The sequence below is a fragment of the Chelon labrosus genome, assembly GCF_963514085.1.
Source record: "Chelon labrosus genome assembly, chromosome: 3".
Classification (NCBI taxonomy): Eukaryota; Metazoa; Chordata; class Actinopteri; order Mugiliformes; family Mugilidae; genus Chelon; species Chelon labrosus.
Genome location: NC_140339.1, coordinates 7,356,026 through 7,374,967, shown reverse-complemented (window position 1 = coordinate 7,374,967; position 18,942 = coordinate 7,356,026). Strand labels below are relative to the sequence as shown.

Genomic DNA, 18,942 nt, shown 5'->3' with positions numbered 1-18,942 from the left:
TGCCATGTATACCGATCAGGCATAACATTATGACCACCTTCATAATATTGTGTAGGTCTCCCTTGTGCCTCCAAAACATTGCTATGAGGTGGGGGTGCATGGTCTGGTCTCGATGTCTAAGTAACATCCACATGAATGAATGCCAGGTCTAAAAGTTTCCCACAAGATGGTCAATGTTATTCACTTCACCTGTCAGAGGTCATATAATGTTATGCCTGATGATCGTCTATGTACAGTATGTAAAGCACACAAAGACATTTGTTGCTGGCAGCCATGCAAGGGGCCCAGGGAGCAGTTTGCAAAAGCCTTGGCACGATCATGTGCGTTCTCAGAACTGATTAACATGTCATTTTAAATCACGATTTAATCACTGATTTTAAAACAACAAATTGGATTACAGCTTAAAATCTCCTTGCATGTGACATTTGCTCTACAGCTTTGACTCTAATTAAAATATTGATCTGACAGCCAAATGTCTTGAAGAGTTTGCTGGAAATGAACAGGAGATTGGATGCAGAATTGTGTGTGCTTTGTAAGTTTATGACTGTAAATCAGTTTTTATGTCTGTTGGAGGCGGTTGGAGGGAAGTCAATGCAGCGTTTGAGTGAGTGTGAGTTGCGGTGATGTGGACTACATGTAGATCTCGCGAGATTTGGATCCTTCGCGAATTTTTCTAACGAGAACACGAGCGGAAGTAAATATTCGCCATGGCATACTAGTAACTATTGAGAGGGGACGAAGTAGCAACTTGAGCGCGGATGGTACTTATTTTTAATGAATTAAAATCGTTCCAACTCTCCAGAGATAGAAGGCTCCACGTTGAGATACAACAGACTCGTCCCGTCTGCATTTTGACAGCAGATACTTTACGACTGTTGGGGAACCGTGCAGCACGTTTAGGGGCCTGGAAAGACGTATGCTAAGCTAGCTAACCTAGCTAGCCAACGTTAACGCGGCAGTTCAGCTAACGCCGCTTTTAGCATCGTAGCCTAGCCAAACGCTACTGAAGTGGCTAGCTTCACCAGCTCATGTCGGACGTCCTTTTAAAACGATAAGCATCGCCGACCCAGTTGGTTTTAACTCTGGCCGTGGTGGTGGGGAAGTTCGGCTGGATCTAAGATGATCATTGAAAACCTCGATGCCTTGAAAACATGGCTGTCTGAAACCCTCGAGCCCATGTAAGTACAGGCAGCTGCTTTCTCAACACAGCTTAAATTATTAAAGCTCAGCTCACAATGCAATATAGTGGGAGTAATATTACAGTATTACAATGTACAGATAATATTGTGTTTTGCATGCAATGCACTTAGGCCCCCTTTCAACCTGTGCCACACAATTTCAATGTTCATGTGTCATATGGATTATTTTTTTATCAATGATTGCAGCTGTGATGCAGACCCCTCTGCCCTCGCAAAGTATGTTGTTGCTTTGGTGAAGAAGGACAAAAGTGAGAAGGAACTAAAAGCCCTGTGTTTGGACCAATTGGATGTATTTCTTCAAAAGGGTAATTAAAAAAAAAAAAATACTGACTGTGCATGCCTTATTTCAGTTATTATCTGATCTGTTGTTTGTATGTATTATGATTTTAATCTACACCGTTTCCTTGTTTCAGAGACCCAGCTGTTTGTGGATAAGTTGTTCGAAGCCATTAGCAACAAAAGCTACCTCCCTCAGCCAGAGCAACCATCTGCTCTAATCAAAGTTGAGAAAGAAGAGCAGAAGAAAGATGAGGTTATCTTCTTTTAAATACAGAACGACTGTATAAAGATACTTCCAATTATGTGGCTGGTTTTAAATAGTTTTTTTATTTGTTTAGGCAAATCGTGAGGAAGACCGAGACAAGAAGTTTTCTCGCAGAGTGAATCACAGCCCTCCACAGTCAAGCTCTCGTTACAGTAGAGATAGCAGGTGTGTGTGTTCGCCTCCTTCCACTTGTTTAACCCTTTTGTTTCCAACTTGTATTTGCTTTTTCGCTAATTGTTATATTTCCAGGCGAGGAGATGACCGCAAGAGAGATGATCGCTCCCGGAAGAGGGATTATGATCGCAATCCGCCAAGGAGGGACTCGTACCGCGACCGATACAATCGCAGGAGGGGCCGCAGCCGCAGTTACAGTCGCAGCCGCAGCCGGAGTTGGAGCAAAGACCGCGTCCGCGACCGCGAGAGGGACAGGGACAGAGACAGGGACAGAGATAGGGAACGGGATCGCAGCAGGAGCCGGTCCCTCAGCAGAACTCACTCTAGAAGCAGGAGCAGAGGTAAGGACTTGATTAAGGTGTGGGTTGAAAGACCACCCCAAAGTTCACTTCACCTGAACAATGACCCTGTTTATCCCAGATCATTCAAAGTATGTCCTGTCAGATTACAGCTGACAAAAAAGCTGAATACCTCACAGTTTCCAGAGACGCACATGTCTAAATTTGATACAGATCTGAGCTCATCTTGTTTATGAATTAGTGACTCTACACGATAAAACTAAATGACGTTTGGATACTGAGCAGTGGGTCGTGATTAAAATAAGATTTCTGTTTTGTAATGTGTAAAAGCGTCTTGTGTCTCAAAAGGTCCGTTTTTGTTTATTCGCAGAACGAGATTCGGGGAAGTTGAAGTATGACCATGACCGAGCGGACAGGTCAGAGGGCGGTGATGGCTACACCCCAGCATCACTCGCCTCCACTGCAACTACTACACACTTCCCTGTGCCAACACTGAGCAGCACCATTACAGTTATCGCCCCCACTCATCATCATAGCAACAACACCACTGAAAGCTGGTCGGACTTTCACCCGGAGCCCCCTGTGGACCGTGGACCTTTTATTAGAGGACCGCCCCCTCAACAGAGAAAGCGATGCCGTGACTATGATGGTATGAAAAGCCGACTATACTTTATTTATTTAAAGGTGTGAAGGTTGCCTATTTTGATGATTGTGTGTTTCTTTTCAGAAAAGGGCTTCTGCATGCGAGGGGACATGTGTCCTTTCGACCATGGAAGTGATCCGGTTGTAGTGGAGGATGTCAATTTGCCCAATATGTTGCCCTTCCAACCACCAATCCCAGGCGTGGACCCACAGCCGCCCCCAGGCCTCCCACCACCGCCACCTCTCATGAACCCGCCACCTGTGAACCTTCGGCCCCCTGTGCCTCCACCGGGTGCCCTCCCACCAAGCCTTCCACCTATCGCAGGTAGGGATTGGGAATTTACTGAAATCATGTTTAAAACTAACTGTAAGTCTAAAGTTTGTACCATAGTGCTGACCGACCTGTTGCCAGTAGGTGGTGCTATTACTGTCAGTCAGTACTGTCAGTAGCTGTGCATGCCCCTGACTTTTGTCAAGCGTAAGACATATGGCACAAATTACAATAACTTCCTCTCTTACAATCAAAGCAAGCATATTTCTGACCATTTAAGGTGGATGAGGTCCACCTGCAAGGATACATCGCTACATCGTTGTATGAAATCAAATGTTTGACGCTTGGAGTAGATTGCTCCTGAATGAAAACTCAGTATCACAATTTATCAAGGCAAAAGTCTTTGGATTAGACCAATATTATGTTTAATTCATTAAAGTACAGCTGTAAACAGTGCAGAAATTGTAAATTGATAAGTTATTATATGGGCACAGCCTTTCAGAAATGTACATCAATTCGTTCTACATTTTTTGCTATTTGATCAAAACATTTGTGTCCATAGGGGATTAAATCTAAGTTCACCTTGGTTGGATCTGAGAGATACGTGTATATTCTCAACCTGAATTTTGTTGCTTGACAACAGATGTTTAGGAAATGAATCCGCACTGAATGTTTATATTTGAAATCAAAATAACTTCGGAGTATCTTTAAAAGCAAAATGAGGAAAAGGTTGAGCAGATCAGCAAGGGCCAGATTGAAAAAACGGGCCAGAGCATTTAATTTTACTCCATCTGGCTCAGGTCCTCCGCCTCCGCTTCCTCCTCTGCAACCAGCGGGCATGGACGCGCCTCCTAACTCCATGACCAGCTCCGTCCCCACCATCGTCACTTCTGGGATGCGCTCCTCACTTCCCCAGGCCTCGGTGCCTCTCTTCACCCCTGGTAACGTCTCATCTAGCGTAACGCATGAAATGTTGTGCTTTATCATGTTTCACAATTTAAAATGTCGTCTCTCTGCTAAACAGACCGTTACGAGACAGATGTGTACAATCCCGAGGCTCCCAGCATCACTAATACTCCGAGGCCGATCTACCGCCACCGAGTGAACGCACAGAGACCCAACCTGATTGGCCTCACAATGGGGGACGTCGATCACCCGCAGCGAGGTATTGTTCACGTGAACTAGACCGTCTGTGTTCTAAATTGTTGTCTAAAGAGGTGTAACCTGAGCTCTGTGCTGTAGTCTTGGAATTGACCTCTCTCTGTGTTTGTCCGTCACCAGACAAGATTCCTAACAACAGCATGAGAATCGTCATGGAATCTGACCCGAGGAAGAGATCAGTAGCCTCCCACGATGGAGGCCTACCCCCCAAGAAACCCTGGTTTGATAAGTAAGACACCCTTTTTTTCTATAACATGCTGCCTTTATTCCTTTTTCAGTTGATTCTTCAATAATTTCTCTTCTGTGCTCAGATCCAACTTTAACAGACCAAACCACCAGGGCTTCCACAAAAGGCCTCAGTTCTCTCAGAACGCCAAGCTGCTTGTTCGGCAGATTCCCCCTGAGCTCAACAACATCAGCAAACTCAACGAACATTTCAGCAAGTTCGGCACCATCGTCAACCTGCAGGTAGGCCCCTGTGTGATGCCACAGACATTGACGTCCGTTGCTTTGATTCTTAGGGGTCTGTAAAATGTGTAGCTATGTATTTAGGGTTTGCAGTTGAATAGGCAGCTGCATCGACAACGGGCTTTTATTTATATATTATTTATTTGTTAGTTCAAATTCATACAATTTCATAGCCAAAACTGATTTCCCAAAAATAAAATGTTCAGTTAAAGCAATGACAGAACCTGTAACAAACAAATAATTCAAAAAACAAGTTTTAAACGTATTTAACATGAGCTCATACATTAAGGTGGCCATTAATTCACATTGTGGTGACTTCAGATCATTTACGATAAGTCTGATAAACCAGGAATTAGTAATTAGTATTTGCAACAGCTCTTATGTAACCTTGTTCACGTGAAGCTGATGTCAAAAATTAACTACTAAAATCCTTTCATGCACCGGTTATGTGAACAAGGTGATGTGACAGCTGGGGTTGCTAGTGTGTGTACCACTGTTAATAAAACCAACACAAGACTTCATTCTTTTTTTTTTGGCAACGTATTTTTACAGGTGGCCTACCAGAACGACCCAGAGGGAGCGCTCATCCAGTTTGCGTCTCCAGACGAGGCCAAGCGGGCTATGCAAAGCACAGAGGCTGTTCTCAACAACCGTTTCATCAGGGTGCACTGGTTTCGTGAGGACGGCAGTGACGGGCAAGGCCAGGCTCACTCGCAGCTGCAGCAGCCGCAGCCAGCCATGGTAAATGTTGACTTTAAAGCACAACTTCTCTGTAGCTCACCTAACACGCCTCAAACTGAGACTATAGCAGTCATCACACTCACATCGTCGGGCTCGATTGCACCCTGTGTCATTTCCTCCGTGTTGTCCCATCTCTCTGTCTCATCTCACACCTCCAATACTTGCTGCTGCCTCTGTTTGTTTACAGATATAATACAGAGGATGTCTTTCACAGGGTGTTGGGTGTAATTTTAGGAGACATCGAACAAAGTACACGATGCGGATAAACCTAAAAGATCAATGCAGCAAGACATCTGTAGGACTACACAACATAAGTGTCCGTTCTAATACGATTCCCTTTGTCGTTCTGCAGCCCTCAGCCACCTCTCTGAAGCAGTCTGTCAAAGATCGTCTTGGGCCGCTCCTCCCTTCGAACTCTGAGCCTTCCCAGGATTCCAGTGTAGCCTCTCAGGTGTGTGTGTATGTGGTGGGGATCTTGCATATACCTGTTAAAAATCTTCTCTAGGTGCGTATAAATAAACATGATTTATTCTTTTCCACTGCGTGTGCAGAATTCTTCTAAAGTATCAGTGAAGGACCGTTTGGGTTTCTCTGCCAAACCAGCAGCTCCTGTTGAAAAGGTAAGTGTCCCATCTGTGTTCAGGATGATGAATCTTCTCCCGGCTGAGTAGTTGAAATGATATGTGCTATCGCGTTCTCTCCCTCCTCTCTTTTCAGGTGTTTTCAACGTCCACTGGCCTCACTAAGACCGTGTACAATGCTGCTGCTATGAAGGCAGCCCAGAGGACCTCGGAGGAAGCCCTGAAGAAGAAGCAGGTCAGAAACTGATAAAATCGTGGCGGGAAAAGGGGAGTGGAAGGCTTCAAAAATTAAGCCGAAACTTATCTAATTATTTTTTTTTCATTATTGTTATCACAGGAAGCCCTAAAACTGCAGCAGGATGTACGGAAGAAGAAGCAGGAAATACTGGAGAAGCACATTGAGACGCAGAAGGTAAAATAATATTCAATAGATGTTCTAAAACATTAAAGTGTCGCTATTACCTGTGTGCATTTTGAAGTTTTCAACCTCCCTGTGCAAATGTTGAATTTCAGTGTGCTGTAAAAAGGTCTGACTCATCATTTGATTACCTAGATTGATGGTTTTAAAGTAAAACAATGTCTCCTCTGTTCGTCTGCTCCGCTCTGCTGCAGCTCCTGATAACCAAACTCGAGAAGAACAAAAAACAAATGAAAGCAGAGGACAAAGCCAAGATTATGGAAACGTTGGGCATGTTAACCAAGAGCATTACCAACCTGCAAGAAGAGATAAAGGGAATCTCGAGCAGCAGCAGCCTGCACCGGATAGCTAAGAGCAAGGCCCAGGTAGTTACACACATCGCACACGTCCTTCTTTTCATTGTACTTTTTTACTTTGTTTTAGGTGGCCAGCTTTTTGTTTGTAGCTTTGTATTCAACCAGTTTTCCACCACAGGCACAGAAAGAACTGCTGGACGCGGAGCTGGACCTGTATAAGAAGTCTCAGGCTGGAGAGGACACTGCTCTGTTGAAGATGAAGTACACCCAGCTGCAAATCGAGGTATCGAACCGAAAAGAGAAGTTTAAAGCTGCAGCTTGCAGAGCCTCCACCGGAGGGCGCTCCTACTTCTTCTGTGTCTTCAGATGATCTGTTGGAATTTCATCTCCTCGTGCTCCGTTTGTCCTCTTTCAGGCTGCCAAGAGGGGAATCCTGTCCCCGGGTCGAGGCCGAGGCGTTCACCCTCGGGGCCGCGGCGCTGTGAGGGCCAGAGGGAGGGGCAGCAGGGGCCGCGGGAGAGGTGCGCCAGTGCACGCGGTCGTGGACCACAGGCCGAGAGCGCTGGAGATCTCGGGGTTCACGGATTCGGACCGCATAGACTTGCTGCCGCACTTTGCTGTAAGTCAGTCTAAGATTACATTTCTGAGATTGTGACGTTGAAACTTGAAACTTAAAACTACTGTTTTAAAGGAAGCTGCTAAACTACACACGGTATAATATCATCTTGATTTAATTATTGTTCTGAAGAAGAAATGACTCAACAGTGGCCTCTGGTGGTTATATGAGCACAGTGCACCTGACTGCCAACACACAATAAACTAGAATCTGTACAAATACAAATGACATGATGATTAGTTAACACAAAGATCCTGTTATCTAGACATGCAACAGACATTCATTAATTTATTTCAGTGGTATTATTGATACTAGCACAAGTAAGGTGCTGTCAAATGAAATGTACCAGAATGACTGTAATACACCTGCAGCTTTAGAAGAGAAAAAACAAAACACCACATCACCTAAAACTGAGATACAAGAGATCCATTAGATGTGTTTTCTATAATAGCACAGGAAAGATCTGAGTGTTGATGTTGTGCTTTCACCATTTTGAAGCAATTTGGAGAGATCGAAGATTGCCAGATCGATGAGAACAACCCGTCTGCAGTCATCACTTACAAGACGAGATCAGAGGCAGAACAGGTGACGGGTTTTCTTGATCTTTCAAGCCATATATTGTATTCTGGCTTTGCACTCGACTACTCTGACCAGAGGACAAACGACTGCAGCACAGCCTGTTGTTGACACTCCTCCTTTGTCCACCTGTAGGCCGCTCTTCACGGCGCGAGGCTTAACAACCAGACTCTACGCCTGGCTTGGCATAAGCCCGTCTTGACTCTTAGTGCCGCAGATGCTGACGAGACTGAACCAGAGGAGGATGAGGTTTGTGGACGTTTCTCGCTTTGCAGCGCCATTAGTGGCGAGCTTGTTTATTTCATAGCTGCCTTTCACGCTATTTATTTAGCGAAAGGCGTTGAGATTTTCTCTCGTCAGGTAGATCTCAGCGAAGCTTATCAAACACCTTCTTCTTGTTGCGTTTAGAGGACACAAGAGGGAGCCATTACACATTACAGCAAGGACTGTCTTGTGGCTTTTTGCATGGCCGCTCAAAGTTTCATTAAGCAGTTGGTCTGTCTGCAGGGTGATACTCTCCGGTTGAGAATTTAGCCCCTCCCGAGACCTTTTAAAAACACGCTGCAGTAAAAAGCCCTGCGCACTTTAAATTGCCTTTTGTTCACATTTTAATCACCTGATGTTATTTTTCTTTCTTTCTTTCTTTCTCTCAGTACCCAGAAGAGTCGCTGAGTGACGACGCGTTGCTGCAGGACGACGACGAGGAAGAGGACGACAACGAGCCCCGGTCCTGGCGCAGATGAAGCTCGAGTCGGACACTCGTCCCCTGACGCGCTGCCGCCCGCGGAGGACGAGCAACAATCCAGCAACGATTTCAAAGCCTGTTTATAAATCAATAAGGCACATTTCAATTTGACTAGACTTTTTGCTCCTTAAACATATATTTATATATATATGTGACTGGCAGAAGAACCTTGTGTGAGTTTGATTAGTTTTATTGTGCATACCAGATGTGCTGAATTTTTTTAATGCTCTTAATGTAGGTTATTTTTTTTTTTTCTCCACTAACACACATAGCTTGTCTAAATGTGTGACAGCGGATCACTCAAAGACACATTTGTTGAACTCTTCAGTTTAAAAAAAACAAACCCTGTGTTGTGATTTCACTGACAGACTGTAGCTTTTGCAGGATAGTATTAGGTTGACTGGTTTCAATGCTTGTGTGTAAATATTTTATGTCTGGGGTTTAAATGATTTGTATGAAAGCTTGGCTTCTCAGTTCTTGGCTTTACTTTGGATTGTACAAAAATAAAGAATTGAAATGGTCTTAAAACACCCTGCCGAAAACAAAAAAAGAGAAAAAAAAAGATTAAAAAAAAAGAAAAGAAAAACTGTGTGGCAGTGGGTTAAAAAAAACAAATGAGCCGAAAAAGACCATTTCAAAAAATAACAAAAAAAAAACTTCATCTTCACCTAAAGAGCAACATTCCTAAAAAAAAATCTACTTTTATTTTTATTTTGGATCGGTAAGGTAATAAAGGTAATAAAACATAATCCACTGATTTCAAGGTAAGTATATGACATCAATATGAGAACTGCTCATCTGAAAAACTAATGTACAATAACTCAGAACATTTGTCCTCTCTTTATGTTGCAGGAGCTGCCTCTGACCACAACCCTGCTCTCGACAGGAGGCTTCAACATTTTGAATATTGTGTTATTTATTTGTTTGTTTCTTAAAGTGCCAAATTCAAATTCTGCTGTATGTGAATACAAATATATATATATTTTTTTAAATGAATAGTTGACTCTGTTCCCTTATTGCCTGCTGACGTGAAAGTTTCTCTTAGAATGACACTGTGCCACATAACTAAATGGAGTCATATTGTGTTAAAAGTGTCTTTAAAATACAGTTTTATATAATGTTAAAGATGCTATTCATGTGTAGTTTAAGCGAACAGTGCACACTGTAATGGGAGGCTCCTCCTACAGTGTGATATGAAAACATGAATCACTGAGGTGCAGCTATGTGGGGTGTTTCTAAGGCTAACATAATTTTCTTTTATGATAAGTAGTTTTGACATTTTGTCACTTGTATAAATCTTATAACATACACTGATCAGCCACAACATTATGACCACTGGCAGGAGAAGTAAATAACATTGACCGTCTTGTGATAATTCAGTGTTCTGCTGGGAAACTTTTGGACCTGGCATTCATTCATGTGGATGTTACTTAGACATGTAGCACCCACCTAGACCAGACCAGGCACCCCCACCCCATAGCAATGACACTCCTTGATGCAGGATGCAGCCTGACACAGGTACACACACAAAAACACTTTGGGAACAACTCAAAAAACATAAAGAACAGCACAAGGTGTTGACCCAGCCTCCAAATTCACTAGATCCCAAACTGATCAAGTATCTGTGGGATGATCCACAGAGGCCCCCTCCCCTCAAAGGCCCCCCCACTAACAACATCCTGTTTCCAGACACCACAGGACACCTTCTGAAGGCCCATGTCCATTCTCTGATGAGTCACAACTGTTTTGGAGGCACAAGGGAGACCTACACAATATTAGGAGGGTGGTCATAATGTTATGCCTGATCGGTGTAAAACCTTTTATACAGGTATCTATTTGAGCTTTGCAATAACAGTAAAATCACAGGTGTTTATGATGAAAGGTGAGACATTATCCAGAGGAATTCATCCACTACTCATTCCAACATTTGCTGTGGCTTCTGTTTTAACTTCCTCATTCTGCCTCACACCTTTAATCTGCAACTTGTCACTCTTTACTTTCTTTTAAACCGTCTGTGAACGTGAGTCGCCGCGTTTAAAAGGGCTTTTGCTTCCTGTATGGGGGTCAGCATACCACACCTGCAGAGAGACACTCCGACAATCCCTCAGCTTTGAATAAGAGAGGACAAATAATCCAATCAGTGTCCACCGGTTCATTGCTCCTCGGCCACCCCTGGTGCCTGTCAGGCTTGCAGAGATAATTGTGAAAAATCAGATTTCCTCTTGTGGAGTATCTCCTGTTTATCATTTAAACCCTTCTCCCCCCTGCGCCACCACCAACACCACCTTTTCCTCATCCCTCCGTCTCTCAGTATGGGGGGAGTTAAAAGCCCCCTCCTGCCGTCTAATTTACCTGCCGTTGTGGCGCCAAATTTGCACAAGCTAACACCACAGATTTGTCGCGTTGCTGGTTTGATTGACGCAAATGCCCACATTTTACAGCAGTTATTTAGCTGCACTTTGTAGAACAGCTTCACGGTGAAAGGAAAAATATTTGGGATTGTGTCTGTGATGTTGTCTGGAGTGGAGGTGACTAGCGTGCAGGAATGTCAGAGCTCCGGCTTCCCTTTGTGTCTCAGCGGGCAGAGAGCGTCGAAGTGCTCCGCGTGAGCTCTGGAAATATGGGATAACAAGTTTACAGCCTCCATGTCATCCATTATATAAATCTTTACTCTCAGATTTGTGTCAAGGAGATAAATGGCATCAGGTTTTGAATGGGCTGCCATAATATTGTTTTCTGTGCGTGTATAGATTTTGCAGATGAAACTGAAAGTATGTTTATTGATGGGGGGAAGGAAAGAAGGACGCACGAGTTGAAAGTTTGTTTGGTTGAAGGTTTTCTGAAGCCCTCTGGGCCTCAAGAAGTCGGTCATATACTGCGGATATGCAACAAAAATGCATAACATCACGCACTTTTAATGTATTCAGATTCATTTGAATATCATTGCTGCATTTTCACGACACAAAAACACTGCTGCATGCCAGTTAATACCACTTACTACTGTAAACGTACAAAAACTGGTCTTAAAGCATGGATAAACTGAGAACTCAACGTTTTGGGTCACGTTGGTGTTGAGTTCTTTTTGTGCATGTCTCTTATCAATTTTAAGGTACGAATAAGATGTTTCTGATCACAAATCTCCCTCCCGACACACTGCTCCATGCTTTCACACAGCTTGGCCCCATCGCTACAATGCCAGCTCTCCGTAAAGCTATTAATATTTTATGCGATCATGGGCCTCCATAAGCAAATTTCAGTCCCTAGCAAGTTGAGCCAAAGCATGATTAATTTAGTATTTATACCCCGACAACCCTTTAAACAACACAGGGCCCCCGGTCACAAAGCAGGCACAGTTTGAAACAAAGCTAGCAGCCTCTAAATCATAATCAGCACAGTCGTTCAGCATTATTTGAGTTTGGGGACACATATTATTATTTATTTATTTATTTTTCTTGTAATAGCAGCTGCAGTTTTGGTGTGGAATCAGTGTGAGGGTGACAGCCACTGGCAAAGTGACATTTAGTTTTACATGAAAGTAATCTTTACTATTTCTCAGCTGCAAGGCAGAACGCTGTCCTCTCTCCTGGACCGTTCTGGGTTTTTATACGGCCGTGTTAAGACTCAACAAAGCCCTTTAACCTTGTCTGTTGACCGCAGATTACAGGTAACTCTGCAAGCAGGGAAGTGCTATCAATAAATCAAGACACAGCTGCACTGAACCTGCTGAGATCTCCTTCAGTCAGAGAGCTGCAGCTAATCTGTTTACAACTGAAAATGTGGCCCCGCTAGGAGAGAATGCGTCCTGAATTTCTAGTTTTTGGTTTCAGTCTCTCTGGAATATGGAACACCTTTCCTTTTTTTTTGCATCTTAGCTCCCAGTTTATGACGTAGAATCAATAAAAATAACAATTTCTGGCATTTTTTATTCATTTTAAGCTATTAACTAATGCACGTGTTGAGTGATCTGTAATCTGAATACAGCCACCTGAGCCGTGACCTCTCTGGTTGTGATGTTTAAATGCCACTCGTTACTTGTTTGTGTCATTCTTTATTCATGCAACTGTTCATTGTTACCGACTTTCACATGTTATTGCAAAGATTTCACGCGGGAATTTATTTGAGAGTCACACATTTACACCGTTTCCACACATGTATAAATCCAAACATATTTTCGCATCTCTCAGTTTTCCTATTTGTTATGTTACTTATTGAACAGCTGATCACAAAAATATGAAGGACTGTTGCTCTTACTGACGCTTCAATGAATGAGCAGCGTACTTACACTTTGCAGTAGTTAAGTTCTTGAGAAAGCATGAATTTTATTTTAGTGAAATGTCCATTACTCCACATCCTCTCCAACGTTGCATATTTTTGTTTAATTGTTTACTCTTGACCCTGGGTGAAATAAATTTTCCAAGTGAACTCCCTCCAGATCCGCGAATTAGTGGATGTGTGATGTATTCTCCACATGTCAAGCCAATCTTCATCAGTGATTGCAAACTGCTCATTTTAACGACTTAAATGGAAAACCACACCTATAGTTGGTAACAATGGCAGTGTGCATGTTTAATACTCTAAAATTGACCTGAAATCATCATTAATGTGTAGACGCCTGTGTTTTTAAAGCTAATATGTGTCAAAAAGTCACCTCTCATAGTAAAAGTAGAAACAGGTGCTCGTCGTCCCCATGCCTTATCTGCAGCCGCTTTGTCCCAGTACGTGTACCGTGTGTTGTAGTAGTACGCCATTCAGAATCTAGTTAGACTACACACTAATATGATCACTGTACAGTTCAACTCCATTAAAGGTAATCTCTGTGCAGACCCCACCCACCCCCTGGACCCAAACAGGCCCCTCCCCCTGCCTCCGCTCCCGCCATTGATCAGAGCAGTGATTTGCAGCACGTAATCCGATGCTCTGTGACAGCTCGTAACTGAGGTTAAAGATGTCAATTTAATTATGTGTCAGAGGTCACATTAAAGGCTGACCCCTTGACCCGTCGCCACAAGACTTTGCTGATTAGTGATAACCTTGTGTTATTGTTTAAATGACAAATACCGGTGCAGAATATCGAGATCTGAAATTATGCAGAGCTTTTGTTGCTGCTGCTGCACGGTACTAATTTCAGCAACACTTTCTCCTTAAATAATTTCATTCACACTTAGGCTCCATCACAGACAGTCAGAAAGATGCTTATCTTGAATCAGACATGCTATTCTTTTGTGCAATACTTGAATTTTATCAACTCTAATGGGACTAAATCTAATTGTTCAACATTCTCTGGTTGACTTCACAGTTAGAAACACCAAGTCACACTCTTAGTGACGCTCTAACCGTCTAACTTTTTTGTACAAATTAAACAAACGAGACATAATGCGTCAATCAACGAGCTCTGAAGGTCCTCGCTGTTGTACTTTGTGGACAGAGCCAATCTGAAGCTAACGTAGCTAACTCCTGCTCCTGGCTGCAGCTTAATATTTAACAGACATGAAAGCGGCATCAATCTTCTCATCTATATCCCCCACCCAAGAAAATGTTAAACATTACCTTAAAGCTCACATTTATTGCTCATATTGCAGATATGCCTCGGTGGATAGATGATCTGGAGTGAAGATGTGACAACTTTTTAGTAGCTTGTGTAAAAATGGCAGTTTAAAGCTGGGTTAGGTCTGTTTAACGTGAGGCTGAAGAGTAAGAATATCAGGAGTAACAAGAGGCGTGTGAAGGGGTTTTATATTTTGGGGACCGTAGCAGACCTCAGCCTATAAGATACCTCGTGTTTTTTTTTTTTTTTTTTTTTTTTGAATAAAACGAATGCGGATCCGACTTGTTTATGATGATGTGAATGAGTGTGTCAAGGCCCCGGGGTACAAGCGTCGTCTAACATTTCTACAGCCCGGCCGCATATGCAAATGATAGGGCAATTGTAGATATACAAATATGTACCCATGGTCCGTGCGGCCTAATGGTCTCCCTCCCTCTGGCTAGCTCAATGGCTCATTTAGATATCTGCTTGGTTTATTATGTGAATAAGTCACGCCTGGCTTGTTACGACCCTCTAGGTTCCTGTTTCTGCTGTGTAGCTGAGATGTGTGGTGCTCAATTAGGCTGCCTGGCTGGCAGAGTTAACCCTTTGTGCCAGATAAGCTTCTTTTTTTTTTTCTTCTTCTTCCTCTCGCTCTCTCTCAGCCACATGGGGTTGGTTGGTACAGTATGTGGGGGTTCCTGGCAGGGATCAAAAGATCAATCCTAATACAGTGCTACCGAGCTGACCTCTCAGATGTAATAAAGGCGCCATCTTTCACCCTTGGGGCCTATTCGGAGCCTCGCACCCCATGAACAAACCTGGTATCTTTAAATTAGCTGACTTGCTTGCCCTGCAGGTAATTGCATTAGTTTATCAATGTTCAACACAATTTATTACTTACCCCAGCACCAGTAGGATCCTGGTGTTAATGTCCTCTGTGAGGAGACAAGAAAGCGGGGTCTTTTGTGTTTGCGTGTGAGTGTCTTTGCAAATACAGGAAAGCAAACACGACGACACCAGGACATGAAATTACAGTTTTATTGGCACTGTTGTGTTTTATCCATACAGGCATGGGCTTAATGACGGGCAAGGTCTTTTAAAGCCAAATTACAACCTTACATTTTAAACTGTATATTCATATTTAAATATCCATTCTGTTTATTTGGTGACCTTGCTCCTGCCTTTGAGCAGTCAGATTAGCTCCCGTCCTCCTCGTACATCCATCTCAGTTCTTCTCCACTCTTGGCAGCGATCATCGTCTCCGGCACTTCTTTTAAAACTTTATATGACAGTTGACTCATTTGCCTTAATAGGTGCTTGAATCGGATTGTCTTTCATTACGCTAAAAACAATATTACTGTCAGTACTTTTTCAATAGAGTCCTCTGGCCAGAGGCGGCTGGGCGCCTCCCTCACATCTGTATGCATTATGGATCCGGCGGAGGTAATAAACAGACACTGCTCTTATTCCTGCTTGCTCGTATCATTATTCCTTGGCCCTCAGATGGATTATAGCCCACCACGCAACGTGTAGATGAGTGGCGCTCCTCTGATTGCCTTATGGCCATCAGGCTTTGCATATTTACTGCCCATGAATCACGGTGTGCAGAAAACCCTCAGCAACATATTGCCATCTTCCTCCCTCCTCCACTTTTTTTTTGTCTCTGTCATTGGGCCTCAGTTCTTTTTCCCGAGCTGTCTTTCTCTCGCTGCTTCTCTCTTTTTTCATTGTCTGTCTTTCCCCCGTTCCTTCATCCCGCTCCATGCATTCCCAGTTGCTTAATTAAAGCATGTATTATTAATACAGCTATATCTTTGTCCATCTTTCTTCCCTGTTCATATGACTGCTACATTAAGTGTAAATTGTTTCTCTGTAATTCCCTTTTAATGTCCCTGTTATAATCAGTGTTTCTGGTGGTGCCGAGGCAAGGGAGGACAGCCAAAGAGAGAGAATGCAACTGGGATCACAGGCTTTTACTGTAACTTACTGTTTGATGTGTGGCTCGCATACTGCCGGTCCCCTAATTAGGTCTGTTTTGCAAGTCAAATATATATGGCGGCAATCTGCAAAATATGAGATTAATAAAAGAAAGTTGTCAGATGTGGCTGGATGTGGTGTGTTGGTTGTCTCTGATAAGCCCCAGGGAGGGAGCAGCACACTTGAGCGCTTTTATAACCGCTACCCACTGTCCTGTGAAAACTGAACATAACCCCCGACTGAAAGACCTGCATGATTTATAACTATCTGGGATCCAATTTGACATTTTATAGCTAACCAGTGTTAATATTTCCCTTTGGAGATAACATATCTGTCACATCGCACCAGCTTCCTCTTCTTAGTTTGTCAAAAGTCAAGAGAAACACTGTGTTATAAGACTTTAGTGTTAAGTGCCCAGGTTTGGAGATATCTAGATCTCTTCTACCATCCAAGCATTATTTGTGGAGCTCACACCATTAAAACTTTACATTTAAAAAGTTAAATCAATCAACATCTCTTTCCAGAAATAATGTTATAGATTCACCCCAGACCTTTCAACTTTTTTGTTTTAATCCATGTTATCTGTGTGGCTTCATAGATAGCTCTGTTGGCTTTAGCCTAGCCTGGATGGTCTCAGAAACATCTGGATGGACCCATATTTTCTACAAACACAATTATTGTGCCCAGATGATGAATCCTGGACTGAAATTTTTGTGCCAGCCTTCAAATTCCCCATAAGATTAATAACTCAGGTAATAATTTAATAAATTTAATCATACATTTCTAGGTTTTATTGGTAAATACCTGCAAAATCAGATTACCATCCACCTAATATTTACTTTTAGGTGGAACGTTTAGCAAATGTTTAGCGTGCTAGGGCACTACAGTCGTATGGGCTTGTTTAGCATCAGACTATTAGCATTGTCAGTGTGAGTGTGGCCACACAGAGCCACCAGCATGGCTGTAGTATCTTTTATTTTTAGATTAGATTATATTTAACTTTATTGTGATTACGCATGTTCGAGTACCAGGCAACTAAATGCAGTTAGCGTCCGGCCAAAAGTGCAAAAACAGCAAGTGCAAAGTATGTACAGATGAACATATATAAATTAAATTAAAGGTGACCGTGTTCCAGTCTACACAATGACTAAGGACATGAGGATTTGTACAGAAATTACAGCCGGATATTTGCAAGCTATGATTAACGACTGTCTGACTGGCAGTAGTCAGTAAGGGTAGTAGTAGGAGGATTGAAGTGGAAGGATTGTTAAATATAATCTTTAGTGCTGAGAGCTCCACAAATTTAGTTCTGTTCACTATTACTGCATCAGAGTGTTGGCAGAGACCTCAGGAACATACTTTGTGTCAAAACCCGAGCAAGCCAAACTACTAGGATGGCTAAAGTCAATGGAAGTCGATGCTTTTGAGCAAACTGTGGGCGCTGATCCAGCGGATGAGTCATCAGACCTCGTAGTTTTGAAGCACTGAGCACTGTGTATTATTAGCTCGTGCGATTTCCGTCAAAGGCACTTTCCTCTGCCCTCCTCTAACCATCATGTCGAACGAAATGGCGCTGATGCTTTACCATTTATCAGTCACGGAGCGCTCGGGCCACCGTTATTGATTTGAGACGGCCAATTGGCTGGGAGGGCGCTGTAAACTGGGCGATTTAAAACCCACATCCTTCAGTGTCACACGATGGGAGCGGAATGAGATTGTAAGAGGCCGAATGAGTGCAGCGGCAATAAATAAAAGGGGAACGGGAAATATAATGTGGAGGACAGACAGCGGCTGTCAATAAGACCGGCGTCTCTGATGCCTTCGAAGTGATCATCGGGGCAGGAATGATTAGCTGTAGAAGTGTGCGGCAGGGACATTTCCTCCTCGTATCTTGGGCCCTGTCCTTAGTGAGACAGATGCGTGAGTAATGGCACAACTATCATGTCACACAGAGAGCGGCCGGCCCAATATAGCAAGTAGGTAACGGGGAGAGAGTGTGAGGGCCTGCTAATATCGTAAAACAGTGTTTAAATATTTTAATTTCATTTGTCAGAGGGGCCCCTCCCTTGCACTCCATTACCCTGACAACCATCCTTCATCAGCTGAATGAGTGCATTATTCATTAGCACTAATTATTTTCACATAATGTCTGCCCCGATATATTTAACCTCCACATTACACCCAGGATAATGGCCTTGTAAAATTGAATTGCGAGAAAGAAGTGGAGTTGGAAAGCTCATTTAAAGAACATAAGAGCGAAGGGGAGAAAGGAGTGAGGAAGGAGGGGGGGTACATGGAGGGGTTTTTTGAAGCAGCTGGAGTGTGGGGGGGGGGTTGACAGGAAGAGTGTTAAGCACTTTGGGACATGGAGCCCCAGAAGTGACGGGACATTTGTTCCTGTCTCATTTGCATGCTAAGAGAAGAGCCCGGTGGTTCTCTGTTGGGTTGACGAGATACCTAAAAGCCCTGTGGGTCGAAGGTGCCCTCCAGCCAGAGAGTTGAGATTAGCTCTCCCTGACCTGACACGTGAACTCCACCATTAATATAAAAACACACGACCTGGGACGGCAGGAGCAGAGAACAGAGAGCCGAGTCTTGTCTCTTTCACCTCACTTTCCCTGGCTCCATCTCTCCTTGTCTTCACCTCTACTCTTCCTCTCCATCTCAGTTTTCTCTCCACTACACATCTTTCTCATTTCTTTTCTGT

General features: G+C 43.3%; 1 protein-coding gene across 1 annotated transcript; it reads left to right on the top strand.

Annotated features, from left to right (window-relative positions):
- Positions 1 to 1,116: 1,116 nt before the first annotated feature.
- rbm26 (RNA binding motif protein 26) lies at positions 1,117 to 9,994 on the top strand. Its single transcript, XM_084540973.1, has 22 exons — positions 1,117 to 1,178; positions 1,386 to 1,504; positions 1,613 to 1,731; positions 1,817 to 1,908; positions 1,993 to 2,258; positions 2,587 to 2,865; positions 2,944 to 3,183; positions 3,930 to 4,070; positions 4,154 to 4,294; positions 4,411 to 4,519; positions 4,602 to 4,758; positions 5,311 to 5,499; positions 5,852 to 5,950; positions 6,051 to 6,119; positions 6,217 to 6,315; positions 6,418 to 6,492; positions 6,693 to 6,863; positions 6,973 to 7,077; positions 7,210 to 7,413; positions 7,909 to 7,995; positions 8,122 to 8,235; positions 8,640 to 9,994. The coding sequence occupies exons 1-22, from the start codon at positions 1,120 to 1,122 to the stop codon at positions 8,727 to 8,729; spliced, it is 3,024 nt and encodes a 1,007-aa protein (XP_084397099.1). The 5' UTR covers positions 1,117 to 1,119; the 3' UTR covers positions 8,730 to 9,994.
- The last annotated feature ends 8,948 nt before the right edge of the window (positions 9,995 to 18,942 follow it).